The sequence below is a fragment of the Pteropus medius genome, unplaced genomic scaffold, assembly GCF_902729225.1.
Source record: "Pteropus medius unplaced genomic scaffold, Ma_sr-lr_union100, whole genome shotgun sequence".
Taxonomy (NCBI): Eukaryota; Metazoa; Chordata; class Mammalia; order Chiroptera; family Pteropodidae; genus Pteropus; species Pteropus medius.
In genome coordinates this window covers 21,280,054-21,295,647 of record NW_024344378.1, presented here as the reverse complement: position 1 = coordinate 21,295,647, position 15,594 = coordinate 21,280,054, and the positions used below count along the sequence as shown (strand labels likewise).

The 15,594-nt window shown below is 45.4% G+C and overlaps 2 protein-coding genes across 3 annotated transcripts in view; one reads left to right on the top strand and one right to left on the bottom strand.

Moving 5' to 3' along the window:
* Positions 1 to 7,106, top strand: part of CNNM1 (cyclin and CBS domain divalent metal cation transport mediator 1) — a 52,026-nt gene extending 44,920 nt beyond the window's left edge. Inside the window, exons 8-11 of one of the 2 annotated variants that reach the window (XM_039871544.1) lie at positions 1,361 to 1,544; positions 1,694 to 1,843; positions 3,510 to 3,605; positions 4,634 to 7,106. In XM_039871544.1, the coding sequence (XP_039727478.1) occupies positions 1,361 to 1,544; positions 1,694 to 1,843; positions 3,510 to 3,605; positions 4,634 to 4,713 (510 nt within the window). In that variant the 3' untranslated portion in view covers positions 4,714 to 7,106. The remainder of the gene's footprint in view (positions 1 to 1,360; positions 1,545 to 1,693; positions 1,844 to 3,509; positions 3,606 to 4,633) is intronic. The other variant, XM_039871545.1, reaches the window with a different exon arrangement.
* Positions 7,107 to 9,047: 1,941 nt separating this feature from the next.
* GOT1 (glutamic-oxaloacetic transaminase 1) overlaps positions 9,048 to 15,594 on the bottom strand; it is a 22,752-nt gene continuing 16,205 nt past the window's right edge. Inside the window, 5 exon segments of the mRNA XM_039871543.1 lie at positions 9,048 to 9,866; positions 13,246 to 13,284; positions 13,287 to 13,387; positions 14,145 to 14,310; positions 14,387 to 14,537. Coding sequence (XP_039727477.1) covers positions 9,727 to 9,866; positions 13,246 to 13,284; positions 13,287 to 13,387; positions 14,145 to 14,310; positions 14,387 to 14,537 — 597 coding nt within the window. The 3' untranslated portion in view covers positions 9,048 to 9,726.

Here is a 15,594-nt window from a genome sequence, read left to right as displayed (position 1 = left end):
TACCTCCCCTAAAGGATTATGAAAGGCAACCCAAGTGGGCATGTGAGGGGTAACCTTATGCAGCCAGGTACATTTGCAGTGTACAGAGCCCAGTCTCAGCTAATTTTTCCTGGAGAGCAAGAGTAAAGGCCCCTTAAACTAAAATATCCAGATTGCAGGGGGTGCCATTATTAGACTCTGGAGTTTCCCGCCTGAAAACTTGGAGTTCCACATTCTCACTTAACCTTCCATCTACCCGGCTCAAAAGAGCAAACAGCAGTCTCCCAGCAAAACCCATACCGTATTAGATGGCACCCTGGCTAGGACTCGGAAGGCTTGCTGACAGTCAGACCGTAGGCAAGTTCCTCAGCCTTTCTGGACCTCCTTTTCTTATCTGTAAAATGAGGAGTATAAGGCCTCTCACGCCTACCCCATTATGACCAGCAAGGGTGATAACACATACCTCAATGTTCCGTAAGCCATAATACACTATATAGATGGAAGGTTCCACCCTCATCTCTCAACTTCTACAAGCTTTTCTGGGTAACACTACCTCTAGAGCTTCCACCACTGTCTGAAAACCTAATTCTCTGTTCCATCTCTTTAGGATATTTATAGTACTTCCAGTAATATATATGATTTCTAAAATTAAGTAAATAATCCTATAATGTTTTAAATTAAAAATTGAAAAGTGATTGTAAACCAATTTAGTGAAAAAGCAATCAAGAATGAGTTTGATACTACAATAGTAAACTTATCTGTGAGCTTCCTGGTCATAAAAGTTTTTTTAGTAGATCTTTGAGTTCTTATTCAATATAAGGAAGTATATAATTCATCTAGAGAAATGAGCTAATTCCTGGCAGTAATTTCTTGAAGGATTTATCAAATGGATTCCTATATGACTATGGAAAAAATAATACATATTGGTTTCATCTGTCACTTTTGCCAGAGTTTATGTTCTTCATATGGAGGTTTCTTAATTAAGCCCTCTACACAAGTTGGGGGACTTATTCTTGCAGAGTCCCCACTGACTGACCCTGAGGAAAAGGGACACTGACAATAGTATAAACCTGTTTTAAACTTCTCTGTGGGCAAACTGAAGCTGCCCTCCTTCCTCTCCAGGGTCTCAGGGAAGGACTTGGCAAGAGTCAGATCCAATTTAAATGACAGTGGGAACTCTGGTGGCAAACAAATAAAGGGTCACCTCATTGTCCCAGTATAGTGTGGGTAAGGCCACCAGTTCGTGGATTCTGCGTCACAGGGGCCTTAGTTCCAAAGCACCCTTGTGGGGCTGCGTCTGAGCTCAGGAAGGTGGGCCACATTAGGGAGGGCTCTGCCCAGCCCCTCCTGAGCTTCTGCCTCCTCTGCCTCTTCCCTCTAGATCACACGGCAGCAGTACCAGAATGCCCTCACCGCCTGCCACATGGACAACTCACCCCAGTCCCCCGACATGGAGGCCTTCACTGACGGAGATTCCACCAAAGCCCCCACAACCCGAGGCACACCCCAGACCCCCAAGGATGACCCTGCTGTCATCCTTCTGAACAACAGGAACAGCCTGCCGTGTGAGTCAGTCAGGCGGATGGGCTGGGCTGCCTGGGGTGAGGGCGGCCTTGCTTTCCTTCTCAGCACTGTCCAAAGCTACCATCTTGTCCTCATGGAGCCCCAGGTCTTCTCTAAAGCAGAGAGATGACACACTCACTGTCCTCCCCAGGCAGCCGCTCAGATGGCCTGAGAAGCCCTGGCGAGGTCGTGTACCTGAGGATGGAGGAGATGGCTTTCCCCCGGGAGGATATGACAGACTTCGAGGAGTGCAGCGCCCAGCAGCTCCCGCTGTCTCCTGCAGCTGTTCCCACAAGAGCAGGTCAGGAAGGGAGGGAAACTGGGCCCAGACGAGTATGGGGGGGGCGGTCATCACTATCAGGCACTGGGTGAGGGGAGCCTGGGACCCCAGCCCCCATGTAAAATTTGCTACCTCTTTCACCTCCAGGGAAGGAAACTGACATTTACTGAGCAACTGTCAGGCCCATCATAATTCGTACAACCAGAAGACAGCGTGTAAGGCAGGGTTAGCAGCTAGATTTCCACCTGGGTTCAGAGCCTGGCTTCTTCACTTAAGAGCTATGCAATTTTAGGCAAGTTACTTTAACCGAAGATTCAGTTTCCTTGTCTTGGTAGGTAAATTTCCTTACATTCATAGATACAAATCATGGTGACTACCTCATAAAATAGCCTTGAGCATAGATATATAGAGGGCACATCCCATATAGAGTGACCTATTACCATGCTCTCTAAATAGTAGGTAGTTATTGTTAGACCCACGTTATGAATTAGGATATTGAAGTCAACGCTCTCTCTCACTGGTAGGACTTCTCCCTTCATTTGGGGCACAGAGCCAGAGGTAACCTGTAAGATTTGTCCTGAAGTCAGATAGTGTCACCTCCCTTCAAGACAGTGAACGCCTCTGTCTTGACAGTGGTTTGCTCCGAGCTCCCAGTGTCCTAGCAGTCCTGAGATCCTTCTGTGCTTGCCTAAGATATAATTCCTCAAGCTTTCAGCAACCCCACTCCCCAGGTTAGCAGTCTCCCCACCTGGCCTTCTAGACCTGCCCCAGGCCATAGAGTGAGACCCCTCAAGTCCAGAGTAATGACCTGACAAGTGTTCATCAATTTTCGAAGTCAGGGAGACAACATGTTTGAACTTGTAGCTAATGCAGAAAATCTGGGACAAGTATAATCACCGTTCTAGGACCTGAATTTAGGACTGATGTTCTTTTTCTCCTGCACACACTGAACTTAGTAGCTAAAGCATGTAGCAAGAAATTGCATCAAAGGAATAAGAATGGAGAAGATGGGATAGTCTTTGAAGATTATCCAGTTCATCCTCCTTGTATGAAACACGAGGACCCTGAGACCTAGAGAAGGAAATGACTTGCCGCATCCATATGCTGCATTAGAAGAGGGCTCAGCCTCGTGGCTTTGGGTGCAGTGCAGTTTCCACCCCATCATCGTGCCTCACAAGTTAGGTTCTTAACTGCATTCGCGGAAAGAGCCTGGGCGCCTTCCCGGCTCTGAGATTCTATGGCTTTCTGAATTCCCGCTGGGTTCAAGGGGAAAAGACGAAGGCGTGTGCTTAATTGTTATTGAGCCCTGTGATTTTCCAAGATGTGTGCAAGTAGAGGAAGGAGACATCCCCACCTGTCCTCAAATGTGCTTTTAGCCTGGCAAAGATGCTGAGTGGAGAACATCTTGGTTTCTTCTCTTTCCTGCCAAACAGTGTTTGGATGGTTGGATTCTCACTCGTGTTCTCTGTCTCTTTGTTCTTTTTGTGGCACTAAAGTGACTCTTGCTAACTAATTAGAGCCAGTGCCTTCCTGGGCATCCCTCTCTTGTTAGGGCCACCGCTACTTTGGCACTGGTTTTGAACTTTTACCTGCTGAGAAATGTTAACCAGAATCAGCCCACCTAGATCCCTGGGTATTAGGTTGGAAACACCTGAGTTCTTTCTTTTTCCCTTTCTCTCGGCATCAGATAGTCAATGTTGTAATATCAACTTGGACACAGAGACTAGCCCCTGCAGCAGTGACTTTGAAGAAACCATGGGCAAGAAGCTGCTGAGAACCTTGAGTGAGTAGCTCTTCACCCAGACAAAAGCTGCCCCCCAAATGGTTAGCAGAAAAAGCATATTAAGATCTTACTCCTAGAGGAAGAACTGTTGACTCCTTTTGGGAACCCTAATGAGGTATAATCGTGGGAATCCACATAGGGCTTCGGCCGGTACTGTATCCTTGATAGAGTGGGGATCTGTCCCGTTCAGTTGATGATCATCTAGGATAGGAGTCTGCCACAAAGTAATACTGACCACCATCCCCAACCTGTTCTTGTAAATAAAAATCTTGGATCATAAACAGACCCATTTGTTACCTCTGGCCACAGTGGAAAAGTCCAATAACTGCAACAGGGACCATATGGCCTGCAAAACCTGTAATATGTATTATCTAGTCCTTTAAAGAAAGAATTTATGTCCAGGACACTCAATAGAAAGGAAATCAATATTCTTCATGGAAGGAAGTCAGTGGCAGAGAAAACAAGGTGAAAAAAATACTCCTTCCTGAAAACAACAGAGCCTGGGAACAGATTGCCCTTTCACCCTTGAGGACAGTTGTGTAATTACCCTCACCTGCTCAATGTAGATGGCAGGAGCTTCAGAGCTAGAGAATGTAGGTCCCTAGGAATGGTGCCCAGCTATACCCACCACCCTGGGCTCATAGGACATCGAAGGGATGAGAACAATCCTCTCTCAGAGGATGTGTGGCAGTCAGTTGGGCCAGGGCCTTCAAGGGACGGAAAAGGAATGATCCTGAGGCATTACATGAGCTTTACTCAAGCCTCTCCAGGAAATCTCTATTCTGTTGGCACTGACCTGGGTTCGTGGCTTTTTAGAGATGTTATCTCTGGTGGAAGGTGCATTCTAGTCCTTCAAGACATATATATGCTGATATCAGTACCAGGATATAATGCAGATTACTTTCTGCTCAGCTATCAAAGGCTTTGTCTCCATTTTTGCTTCTATTTTGAAAAGAGCTTACACCACCAAGATCGTATGAATGTCCTCCCAGTCTTAAAGCTTAATCCTTAAAAACTGTGTCTTTCAGGTGGTCGAAAAAGGAAGCAGTCACAGGATGGAGAGCCAGCCTCTGTGGAGAACTCCAATTTAACGCCTCTGATCACATGATGGGGCGGACAGTGTTTGCTGGGTGCGTGAGATTCCAGAGCTTTGGGGGAGAACCCACCCTCCCATCATCTGCTTCTCCCCAAGGCCTCCCACAAGTGACAGAGCATTCTGCTTTCCTTACCACCTCTTCACCCCTGTCAGTTTGGCAGATTTTCCCTCGTCGCCTCCAGTTTCACTCAGAGCCTTGCCGTGGCCATAATGGAAGGAGGTGCCTCCAGTGGAACATGCTAGAAATGGTCTTGTCCACAGGACAATCTGGGACTGGAAAAGAAATGACCCCAAGCTGACAGTGCCACTCTGGGACCCCTGATGCCTTTTGTGTTCTTTGAGATCCCCTAATGCCATATTTCATGCTTAGCTTAGTTCAGAAGGTGCCACTGGTAGACAGGCACGTAGGAGGATGGAGGTATCAAGGTTAGCTCAGATGAGGAATCAAGGTTAGCTCAGATGAGGAACCAAGAATTCGTCGAAACTGTAGGGCAGCGGGAGGGACTCAGCCGTGTTGGCATATGAAGTTACAGTACAGAAAACTGTCGGTGACCAGTTTCCTGTTAGATAAGGGTTCCAGCAGCCTGGGAAGTGTGTCTCAGGTGGAATGGAAAGAATGTGAAATGGAACCTCAAGTCACTGTTTTTCCCAGGGATACATCTGCTTTGGCTCCTGATCGGCAGTTACCGATCCATCAATAAATCTGATGTATAAAAGGAGGAGCAGGGAACAGAGAAACCCAATTGAGAGCCAGAGATGGAACTTCAGGTTTTAAGTGCAAATCAAAGCAAATTTATATATCTATATACATACATACATATATGGAAAAATTCTAAGCTGTTAAAGCAAGTTTAGCCATGACAAACCAAAGAGTGCCCAGGTCAGCTAAGAAAGATGTAAGTTCTCACGGGACTTCAGTGTGCATTACCCAGGAACATTGAAGAATCACTCTTCTTTTTCATCCATTCTCCCCACTCCTACCCCTTACTGCACCCCAGCAGGTCAGTTAAGCGTACTTTTTACTCCAAGAACATACTTAGATCTCTGGTTTTTCACCTGGTTGTGGGGGCAGATGCATTTCCAAGCAGAACCACCAGATGGCAGGATGACTCCACATACCTACTTGAAGAATAAACGTTCTGATCAGGACACACACACAGCCACTCCTAGGGAAAATGTGGAAGTAAGTGAAGATTGTCTTTGGGACATCTGTGTCCCGTTCTGATCTAACTCCCACCCTTGGGTTCCCTGGATCAGGGATTCAGTGATCCAGTGCTGTCTGCTGAATCTCTAAACCATTTCCTAGCTTTTCCCTGGGGTATAGCATCCAGGCTTATCTTCCCTTCCTCCACAACCCTACTCCCACATTACTCCCATATCCCTATACCCATTCAGTCGATAATTATATAAGGAGAAGGAGACTGATAATTCCTCTGGGTTATTTGCAGCTCAAAAGAAAATGCTGACCCACAGGAACCTTTAACTCAGGGGTTCTTAACTTGGGGTCCCTCACCCCAGGGAGTCCACTGTTGGACTTCAGAGGGTCTGTGAAACTTCAAACACTGTAGGAATTTAGCGTTTGTGTTCTTATGTGTGTTTTCCTGAGGGCTAAAGCTTTCATAAGATTCTCAAAGGTCTCAGACCCACACAGGGTTAAAAACTATTTTAACTGAAAGTGAACTTTCAGCCCAAAGTTTCTGCAGTGCAGAGTGAAATGAACACTGGGCAGTTTGAAACAGATTTTTACTTGTAAGTGGGCTTCGCAGGTGTCCGTGAAATTGATGGGGAAAGCTGGCATCCACCAAGAAGTAGAAGTCCTGAGAAATTCTTGGCACACCCTAGGTTATTGTATGACCTACACCCCCACATAACTCCGTTCCCCACCGAACTAGAGCAAGTGTTGCAGACAGGAGGGCCACAGCATGTGAAAGTAAAGACTTTCCAGCTGGTGATGCCTTTTCCAGCAATGTATTATTGACTTCACACTCCTTGCCTGGCTCTGCCTGAGGCTCAGCAGTGCATGACTTCTTACAGATAACTCCACAGCTACCACCCACTCCAGCACCTACTCTTGCCTGGTAGGAATAGCCAGTGTCAACCCTTCCTGCCCCACCCCCGCCCCATGCTGGGTGCCTCAGACCCAAACCAGCAAACTGTGTCAAGTAAGAACTGCCATCATACATTTTGCCCAGCTGGCCGCTGGCCCAAGGGGGCCTGCCTGGCTAGTCTTCTTTACATTAGGCCACGGGGCTCAGGCCACTGCTGTTGCATTACATTTATCCCTTTGCAAAAATCCCCAAGGAGCCTGTCACCACTACCTTCCCTATTCCTCCCCGCCTCCCACCCCTACCCCCGAGATTTTCTTCAGGTTAAAAATTTAAAAACAAAAAGATTTTCACTTTAAAATAAAGCATCTATGAAGACTTAATGAATTGTAAATAATTTTTAAATAAAATGAAAATGCTTTTCCTGGAATGTGGCTGTTTTCCTTGCCCCTGGAATCTCAGTTCTGAAGCAGTTTCATTTGAGATGCAGGTTGGGTAGAGCTCACAAGTAATTATCTCACCGGGGGCCCAGCTGCCTGAAGAGGCAAGGCTGTCAGGGCCAAGTGTGAGACTGCAGTTTAAGGTTACAGGAAAGCACTGGTGGTCTACTTTGGGAAGCCAGATGAGGAAGATTTTGCAGGAGCAAATGCCAGAAACGGAAAGTAAAACCCAAATGAAAAGCCAGAGTGTGAATGAGGACGAGAAAGGAGCACTAAGACAATTATTTGTTGAACCCATGTGATGTGCAAGGCATTGGCAGGTGCCTTCCGAGTTCAAAGTCTTAGGGGCCAGATCCAGGCAGGCCTCTGACACATGTTGGTCACACTGACTCCCTTCTGAACTCCAGTGTTTTCCAGCTGAAGGTGGGAAAAGAACAGGGGAGTGGGCCAGAATTATTGGTCAGTTTTAAACCAATGCAGGAGGAAGGGAACAGCAAGACAGGTGGGAAGGTGTGTTTGGGCCTTTAACGTTTATTTAAGGAAGTTTGGAATCTGACACCTGCCACCAATCCTGAAGAAATAAGATCTTACTGGGTAGGACCGCGTTTTGGAGGGCCTCAAACCATTTTAATATCTTAGACTTTTTTGCCCCCAACAACTGATTTTTGCCCCCTTGAAAATACTATAACCCTTGTTGAGAGTTCATGGTTTAAAGCTATGTTTGGAGAGAATGAGAAAAGATTGACAGAAGGTAGACTCATTCGACTTCTATTCTGCCTGTCTTCCCTTACTAACGACAAGCATCTTTAAGCAGGTAAAACAAATACTGATACAAAAGGAAATGGAACAGAAGGTAATGAAGAGGTGGATGTGAGGCCATTTCATCACTTTAAATCCATTCACATGGCCAGACCCAATCACACACTTGCACAGTATTCACTGAAGGATGCTGGAGGTCCAGCCAGATGATTGGTGGATCTGGAAACCATATCCTGTGCAGAAACACTGAAGAAAAGTGGCAGGGGAGAATTTCACATGGAAAAGCAAAAACAGTAACAACTGCGACTTTCAAATATTCAAAAAATCATCAGTTGGAACTGCCAGTGGACTCTGTGTTAGTGATTTAAAGGAAGGGAAGAGGGAGACCAGGAGAGTAGGACAAATGGGAATCGAATCTTGAATCAAAGTAAAAGATCTTCTTAATTGAATGCTTCGTCAATAGAATGGGGTGCTTCACCAAGTATTGAAAGAAGCTATCCCCACTCTCCTTCATTCCCATTTGAAATTGATGAGTCAGGGACAATATGGCAGACCATTGCACTGAGGAGAGAGGCTGGAGTTAAAGACTTCTAAGACTCCCATCATCCCTCAAGACTGTAGGATTTTGTAACTCAAAGGCATTCTGGAAAGGGGCAGATCCTGTTAAAATAACAAGAATTATCTTCTAATATTTTTAAACTCCCAGTAGTAGCCCTCTTGTTTTAAGACTCAGAATCTACAAAACCATCATGAGGAGAGTCCCTTGGACTCTCTGAAAAAATGTGATCTGTGTTCAAGTGGCTCTAATTGTTTCAACAGAGAATGGGACCACAATGGGAGGGGCTATGCTCTAGAATCACCGAGTGCTGTCAACCCTTCTATGAATCCATGAAGTCCAGGGTCTTAAGTGACATCAGAGGACAGCTGGCCTCTGGAGGACAAAGCCAGCAAACCGACAAAGCTGTGATGCGGCACGCTCACTAAAGAGAGGCGTGTTGCAAGAATACGTGTTAAGTGTTTTCCTCTAGCAACAGTAAATCCCTCTACAGCATTTGTTTTAAAACCATGGTTACAACCCATTAGTGGATCACAAAATCAGTTCTTTAGGTCTCAATCAGCACTTTTATTTCTTCAGGGAAACAGAACACAATAGAATACGATGGACTGAAATATCAGAATGCACTACACATAGCAAGGGTAAATACAGTTCTATGAAATGTTTATTTCAATTAAGTGTGTGTGTGTGTGTGTGTGTCTGTGTGTGAAATGTAAATATATTTCTTTCCATGGTTGCCCTAAAGAACTAAAGCTTAGGGCTAGGGACACACCCATGCAGAACGAGCAGGGAGACAGACACTCTGAGTGGAGGTGATGAGTTTTAATGACACAGCCAAAACCCACAATCACACGGGGCTCTTCAGACAACTTGATCTTTGGGACCAGACTTTGTACAGAGTCAAGCAACACAAAGAAGCACACAAGCAACACAGGCCACCCTCCTGCTTCGAGCAAGGGGGCAAGTTATCTACAACTCATGATCAAAGTACTTTATTCTTCTTCAAAAGAAATCTTACTTTTCTCTGACCTCCAAAAGGGCTCTAATCCCAGGCCAGCATTTTTTTTTAACGGGTGTTCCCTTCACATCGGGCCAGTTTAAACAGGGGCCACCTGCAGTCCATCGTAGTCCCTAATCTGTGATGTATATACAACTAGGTTTGTGCAGGCAGGGAACACACAGGATCGAGAACTGCTTTGGTGGTGCTGATTTGGGTGATGCTTCTTCACTGGATTCTGGTGACTGCTTCATGGATGGAGGTGGCCACGTATTCTAGATTTTTGGTGGTTAAGCCACACATGTTGATCCGACCACTTGGCAGCAGATAGATGTGCTTTTCTCTGATCAGATATTCAACCTGCTTGGCTGTTGAAAACCAAAAGAGATATAATCAGAGTAGTAGGAATCCTTTAAGCCGTGGAGGTTCAGCAATTCCATGACAATTATAACTTTCCTTCTTTCCCCGTAACACAGAGAAGCAAAACAAAAGAATTTTTTGGTCCAACTGGCACCAAGGGAAATATCAGGAAACTAGTCTTATTAGCTAACTGTCTAATCCTCAGTAGGTTTACTATCACTCCTCCTCATGGGAATTTTAATCTGAGACTACCTCCCAACGCTGCACGTTACATACACCAGGACACCCTATCAACTGAAACGACCCTCAGATTTAAGAACATTCCGTTGATATGAAAAACTGGTTATGAAGTGCTTCCTTTATCTCTTCCTTAACCTGTATTCACTTATCCCTGAGCACCTAGCAGCAACCTGTCTTTGACATTTTGTTTTCATGAGCCCCCCGTGCATGAGAGGTGCTGGATAAACACTGTGTACACGAACCAATGGGTTGAAAAACTGCAGACACCTCTGACCTGGCACTTCTCAGCTTCATTCAGACACGTGCAGGAGGGCTTTCCCATGTGTTTGCAGAAATGCTCTGCTCGTGGATGAAACAGGAAGGGACTGCCTGTACCTCCTTTGTGCCACAATCTAGAGCTTTTCTGTTTTATTGTAAAGCTTTAAGAGAATTTTAGCTGATTTTTGCTTAACTAACTTTGTACCCTTAAGACATCATCAATTTGAGGGAACGGGATAATAATAATTGTTATGGACTGAATGTTTGTGTCTCTACAAAATTCATATAAAGCCTAACCCACAATGTGATAGTTTTGGGAGATGGGGCTTTGGGCAGTTTCTTACGTTTAGATGAGGTCCTGAGGGTGGAGCCCCCATGATGGGAGTAGTGCCCTTATAAGAGAAGACCAGAGAGCTAGCTCATGGGTGGGCCTGCCCGCTCTCTCTTCTCTCCTCTTTCCTCTCTCTCTTTCCTGCTCTCTCCCTCCTCCTCCCCATAGTGTGAAGATGCAGTAAAAAGACAGCCACCTGCTAGCTAGGAAGAGAGCCCCCACCAGAATCTGACCATGCTGGCACCCTGATCTCAGACTTCTCAGCCTCCAGAACGGTGAAAAATAAATTTTTGTTGTTTAAGGCACCCAGTCTATAGTATTCTGTTATAGGAGCCCAAGCTAAGATGGTAACAAAATCGTAATAATCAGAGGAGCAAACACTACGTTTCAGGCAGTGTTCTAAGCATTTTATATTAACTCAACTCACCTTTTTTTTCATTTTAATTTTTTAAAATGTTATATTAGTTTCAGGCATACGGTACAATGGTTAGACATTTATATAGTTTATGAAGTGATCCCCTCGATTACTCTAGCACCCATCCGGCATTATACTCCCTACGCTCTACTCTACATCCCCGTGACTGCTTTGTAACCACTAATTTGTACTTCTTCAACCCTTCACCTTTCTCACCCAGTCTCCCAACTTCCCCAACCCCCCAACTCATCTTGATAATACCCTTCTCATCCCCATCTTACAGATGGTACAGAGAGGAGTCAAATGACCTTCCCAAGGTCACACAACTAGTCACCGGTAGATCTGAGATTTTAAAGCAGGCAGTGTAACTCCTGATTCTAAGTTCTTAGATAGGACCCCCTGTATGGAAGTGGAAAACGTGGACCCTGTACTCGGTGCTACCTCCAAACAAAGCAACCTTCTGACGTAGCCGAGACCAGCTTTAACTGAGCAGAATTACAGTCATCTAGAGAGATAAAGCCTTATGTCACACAGCAACACAGCCTCAGGCACACCACCATTGGTAAAGCTTATGCCTCAGCGGATGTAGTTACATGGCTCCCACCCTGATTTTTGATATAAAAATGAAACTTCTCTAATTTTGTAGGGGAGGAGAGCATCCCAACTGAGAAGCTAATAAGAGTTATGGACTCTTTCGCTAGAAAAAGGCCAAAATATACATATCCACAATTTTTTAAATATTACTTCAGGGGCTTCACAAATCTTAAAGTACACCCATGGACTGCGGAAAGCCCCTGTTCTGATGGATAAAACGTAATAAAGGAAAGACTGTAACATGAGAATTATAGACACTAGGTGCTGGGTATATCACTGTACAATTCCTTCAACTTTTCTGCATGTTTGAAATTTTTCCAAATAAAATGTTGGGGGGAAAAATACCGTTTTTAAAAAGGGTAAATGGTGCTAAGTGCTAAAAATATAACTCTTGTGTTATAAACACATGTCCACTCTCACCATTCTCCAATTCCTAAAAAAAAATGACTTCCTTCTCTGGAGAGAGGGAGAACAGGGATGTCTTACAGACAGACAGCCCCATCTTGTGAGCTTTTAGAACATTACAACTGAACACCATTTTCCATTACACTTCGCATTTTAAAATTTGAAGAAGGATGATTTTACTTATTCAAGTGAGTTAATTCCCCATTCTGGAATTGTGAGGACACCTATGAATAACTGAGCTATAACTTTACTTTCTTGGGTAGCCTCATTTTACCCCAAAATACTTCAAGGGGTCTATAACAGACAATCTCTACCACCTTTCTTGTGTATAATTATTTCCTTTGCCTTTTTCTGATCCCATTCCAAACAGGTTCTCTGATGGCCCTGCTTTACAATAACTTCTAGCATCTCTAATATTCTACTTACTACCCAAGCAAGGCACACATCGGTCCCTAGAGTCACTCGGACACAAGCTTCACATACAGGTGAGTGGCCACATCTGCACCACACGACCGGTGACTTGGCCAGTCGGGGCTCAGGAATTACTTGTTAAATGAATGACTCCTCTCTCATCAGAAGGGTCAGCCAGTTGTTGATATGCTCTACTGATGACTGACCCAGGTTGTACACGGCTGCCCATTGGACTTCCAATTGGCTTTCAATTCCAACTTCCAATCTAAGTTCTTATTTATGAAATGGAGAGATAATTTTGTAGCCTCATTTTGAGGGCAATGCCCAGAGACTAGAAAAGACCTATTAAGATATTAGGTCCCTGAATAATCATATATAATATTCATACTTAGGATTAAGAAAAAGCAGAAAGGTACCTGAGCGTTTAGGAGAGACCTTTAATAAATCAAAGCTCCAAACTATAAATCCTGTCACTTCCCAGCTGGCTCTGAGCCACTTCCCAGCCCACAAAAATGAAAATATCTTAGCTATGGAAGAGCAGGGCAGACTGCAGCAACGCTCTTCTGAGACCCGAGGGGTTCAAGAGGTGGGTGGGATACACTGAGAAAACCTAACTTGTTCTGGTCCAAAGTCCTGGCTGACCACTTAGGCAACAGCTAATGAAGCCAAGCCCAAAGACGCCAAGAGGAGTGCCGTCCAGTGCGGAGCATTTGGGGTGGTGGGGCCCACTTACGGTTCAACCCGGTGAAGCTGAACATTCCAATTTGCTCGTGATGTGGTTCCAGGTTCCAGGGGTCTTGAGGGCTTCTAACCGTGCCCTGAGTTCAGATCTCATGGCCAGAATCCGGTCAGCCATTGTCTTCACATTACCTATCCTGAGTGGACAGCAAGTATAAATACCAATCCAGAGAGAAGAGATGGTACGCAGGATTGTGGAGGTTTAAAAACTCTAATTTAATCTATAAACTGAAAATAGAATCACAACCTGCCTATTATATGGTCTGTGGATGCCTGGATGGGTGGATAAGCAGACCAGAGAGACAGAGTTACCAGGAAGAAGGAAAGGACTATATTTACTGATGGAGTTCAGCGCTAGCGTTGGGTACCTTAACTGTAATACCACTTATGTTATAACACAGACTTCACCGAGGTGCTGATCTAGACAGAATAATATATTTTATCAGTTCTAGTTAAGTAGAGATGGCATATTTAGCTACTATGTAAAACTTACTCTGTTTCAAAACAAGATCAAATATATCTAAAGTAGTTAAGAATGAAGAGCCCCCAAACTGTCACACTAACTTGAAGTTGAATATTCTTTTCTATTGGGAATTCCTTCCTGCTTCCCAGCTTTAAGGGGAAGAAGGCTGGGTGGTGGGAAAGTGGGGGGAACCTCACTTTACCAAGTTCCCCTTGCTAAGTGCCTGGGGTGGCAGTAGGCACGTGTATTGTATTACACACATGTAAGTAGGCGGCAGCCTATTTTACAGAAATATCTGAGCCTCAAAAATGTTAAAGTAATTTTTAATTTCCCTGCCTCTGCCAACATAAGCGGAAGAGAGAGACAGATGTAATGAGTCGATTACTGTTCTGCTTTCCCACCCCTCACCCATCAGGCTGTGAGCTCCTTACCATTCCTTAAAGAGCTCGGGGTTAGAGAGCGTACTGGCCACGATTCGAGCTCCCTGAGCAGGGGGATTGGACCAAGTAATTCGCACGATCTTCTCCATCTGGGAAAGGACCCGCAGGATGCTATCAGCTTCTTTTGCAACCACGGTCAGATTCCCCACTCGCTCATCTAGAGAAAGGGACATGAATCAGCCCTGGCAGCCCTTGCGGGGGCTGGAGGGGCTGTAACTCAGGAGAGCACTCACTGTAGAGCCCGAAGTTCTTGGAGAAGGACTGGGCACAGAAGAGCTCGAATCCTTCAGACACAAAATAGCGAACGGCCCAGGCGTCCTTCTCTAGGTCTCCAGATGCAAAGCCCTGATAGGCTGAGTCAAAGAAGGGGAACAGAAACCGGCGCTGCGAGGAAGGAAAGCGAGTCAGGGCAGGGAATCCATGTGCACCCGACCTCCAAAACAGGCTTCCTTCCCCAGCTGGTGCCTGGAAGGGATTTCTAACACTGTCCATTTCTCTTGCTTCTCTTCTTTCTGCCTCCAACCACTACTTTACATCAGCTAAATGCCAACCAACAAATCTAACGATTTCAGTAAACCTATTTTTTTTAAGTATATTGTCCTAGAGTGGCATGATGCCACTGCCAACAGGGCTTATTTACAAGGCATCGAGGTAGTTTCTGTCCTCTGTGGCGGATTCTTCCCCACAAATTCCTGATGTGATAAGCTTGGTCAAGTGTCAGTTTGGTATCCCTAGGGCCTCCTCACAACCTCAGGGCTATCCTACTGGGCACTCAAGATGAAGGAGACAGCATGGTCTCTGTTCTTTTCACTCTAGTCTCTTCGAAGAGCTCCCTGCACTTAACTTGCTTCTCCTACTGGGCTCCCTCTCTATGTGGACACCACTTCCCTGCCCCTGACTGTCCTAGCCAGAGGCCAGGGTTCATCCATCTGCCACTCCTACCTCTGCAGCTCATCCTTCACATCCAATCACACTCCAAGTCCTATCACTCCTGTCCCTGAGAGCTCTACAATCCTTTCACATCTGCCACGGCCACCTACTTCATTCAGGTCCCCATCAGTCCTTACCTGGATTATACCAATAGCCTACTAACTGTTCTCACAGCCTGTCTAATCTTGACTCCCTCTGATCCATTCCCTGCTATGTAGTCAGGGCTACCTGATACAATGGACATCTGATTATTCACTCTGTAACATGAAAGATTTTCAGTGGCTCGATGCCAAAGCACAGGATCTCGCCCCCCTTTACCTCTCTAGCCTCATCGCTCACATTCTCCCAACTCCCTTGGAATCTAGGCCATGCCAGGAATTACTTTCACTTCCTTAAATGAGTCATGACCTCTTCTTGGGCTTTTCCCCTTTTAAGAAACATTCTTTCCCCACCAGCCCCCAGCTGTCCTCATCCTTCAAGTCTCAACATGGAAACCACTTCTTCCAGAAGG